This window comes from Lactuca saligna, chromosome 2, assembly GCF_052625555.1.
Source record: "Lactuca saligna cultivar CGN05327 chromosome 2, ASM5262555v1, whole genome shotgun sequence".
Classification (NCBI taxonomy): domain Eukaryota; kingdom Viridiplantae; phylum Streptophyta; class Magnoliopsida; order Asterales; family Asteraceae; genus Lactuca; species Lactuca saligna.
This window is the reverse complement of record NC_136418.1, coordinates 94091385-94093682: the sequence shown is the minus strand read 5'-3', so window position 1 is coordinate 94093682 and position 2298 is coordinate 94091385. Positions and strand designations below refer to the sequence as shown.

The 2298-nt window shown below is 36.4% G+C and overlaps 1 protein-coding gene across 1 annotated transcript; it reads left to right on the top strand.

Moving 5' to 3' along the window:
* Positions 1–610: 610 nt before the first annotated feature.
* LOC145031203 (NADH dehydrogenase [ubiquinone] 1 alpha subcomplex subunit 13-B) lies at positions 611–1945 on the top strand. The gene is made up of 3 exons (XM_078979717.1): positions 611–940; positions 1483–1554; positions 1631–1945. Exons 1-3 carry the CDS (start codon positions 726–728, stop codon positions 1773–1775), a joined length of 432 nt encoding a protein of 143 aa, XP_078835843.1. The 5' UTR covers positions 611–725; the 3' UTR covers positions 1776–1945.
* Positions 1946–2298: the final 353 nt, after the last annotated feature.

Sequence of the window (2298 nt, the reverse complement as noted above, 5' to 3'; positions counted from 1 at the left end):
TTATACACCTTCAAATACTTTATAATGTACTTTTAATACATTTCAGGGGAGAATACAAGTAAACACCTGGTTAATCCCGAGTGAAAACGTGAAACTCTTGTTATACCTTGCATGCATTAGATTTATACAAAATGCATAGTATCCAGGGTAGCCATCCTTGTTAAACCATTTTATGCATTCAAAGAACTTATGATTTATGCTTTGTCAAACATTGTGAAAAAGGATAAACATTGCATATAAAACTATCACTTTAATACAGACTTAGTTGAGAATCCGTGAGACAATTACATTTTCAATGCTACCTTTTTGTTAAAAGGTACTACCTAAAGTCCTGTCTATTATAACCAAAGTCTCCCGTTTGGAGAGCGTGTCAAATGTGTATAGATCTATACGGGAAGTCATGATCCCGCATCCTGACTGTTAGCTACAGTCCTTTGGGTGACAATTTGTCATAAACGTTTCGAGGGTTAGCTACAGTCCTTTGCATACAAAACTATCACTTTAATATGGCAATACCCTTGTTAAATTGTTCAACAAAACTTAGATGCGCAGGTTAGCGAGGCTAGCGTTAACATGTGCGCAAGTTAGACGCGTTCTCCGTGTACCTCCATGTCAAAACCGAAAACTTCTACTTCTACTCTCTCTTTCCAATCTCCAGTTCAACAGGTTCGTGTGTTTTGGCAAAAGTTAGCAGAAAGAGAGGGCAAATCTGTGAGCAAAGAACGATGACAGAGGCCTTCATAAGGAACAAGCCAGGAATGGCGAGCGTCAAAGACATGCCACTTCTCCAAGACGGTCCTCCTCCCGGCGGTTTTGCGCCGGTCAGGTATGCACGGAGGATCCCGTCCAAAGGACCCAGCGCCGTGGCCATATTCCTCACTACTTTCGGCATTTTCTCTTGGGGTATGTATCAGGTCGGCAAGGGCAACAAAATCCGTAGGTAAGTATCTCGATTTCGACAAAACCCTTGTTCTTATTTTCAAGAATCTAGTAGCTAATTGAACTGTGATTAAAGGTAGGTAGTATTCTAATTGATGATCGAAAAGTAAACTTGTATCGGATCTGTTACGAATTTCAGAACTGTAGTTGGATCATTTCTAGGTTTAGAAATTGGATGGATAATACACGAGACGATTCTTATTACTTACAGAGCTACCTTTCATCTTTTCTTGGTGTTCACATTCAAAGACCGATATGAATATCTGGTTATTTACCAGAGAAAATGATGATTGCATATGACAAATACTACAAATTTGTAACAAAAAATCATTGTAACTTCTGAGTCTTGAGGAATTGAAATCACGTGTTCTTGTTTTTGAATCCTAGTAGTCTCCAAGCAGATCATCTCTCCAATGCCATTACAAGAAATTGCAAATTCCAAAGTTATTGTATGGAATCGTTTGGGGACATGTTATTTTGGTATGATGAAACTTAATAGCTACTACAATCATTGTATAATTTGCATCCTTTTGATTCATTTAGGGCAATAAAGGAGGAAAAGTATGCTGCCCGAAGGGCAATTTTGCCAATGCTACAGGCAGAAGAGGATGAAAGGTAAGCAAGCAGAAATGGTCATCTCTTTTGTTGTTGTTGTTGTTTAAAAATTGATTTTGATTGGTTTGTGATTTAGATTTGTGAAAGAATGGAGGAAATATTTAGAAGAAGAGGCGCGGATAATGAAAGATGTGCCAGGGTGGAAAGTTGGTGAGAGTGTTTATAACTCTGGAAGGTGGATGCCTCCTGCAACTGGTGAACTTCGCCCTGAGGTCTGGTAATCAAAGCTAATCATGGTCTACTTATCATAAACGGAACATAAAATGATTAAAATCCGATGATGTATTTTGTGATTTTTTGTGCTGCTTTTAACTATTAGGTCAAGATTTGACCTTCTTTTGTTGTGACACCACAAAGTTACTTGCTATATCAAGTGTATTGATAAGATAAATTGTTGGTGTTTTTTTTTTTTTTTTTTTTTTTCTCTTGTTTATTGAATTGTTATTATTATCTTGATGAGTAGTTGTTCAAAGGTTTGCAATTGTGTAGTGGGCACCATCTTTGTATCCATAATAGTGTTTGTTTGGTTGTGTTGTTTTTTAAAACGGGAAACTTTTAGAAAAGCCTTTACATTTTCAGTCTAGTCTTTTATCAGATGAATTTTATTCATTTGTATTCATTTAAAAAGTGGTTATTTACAGTCTAAATTTTAGAAAAGCCTTCACAATTTTAGTCTTTTATCCGATGAATTTTATTCATTTAAAAAGCGATTCTTTAGAGACAAATTGGTTAGTAGGGTACAAA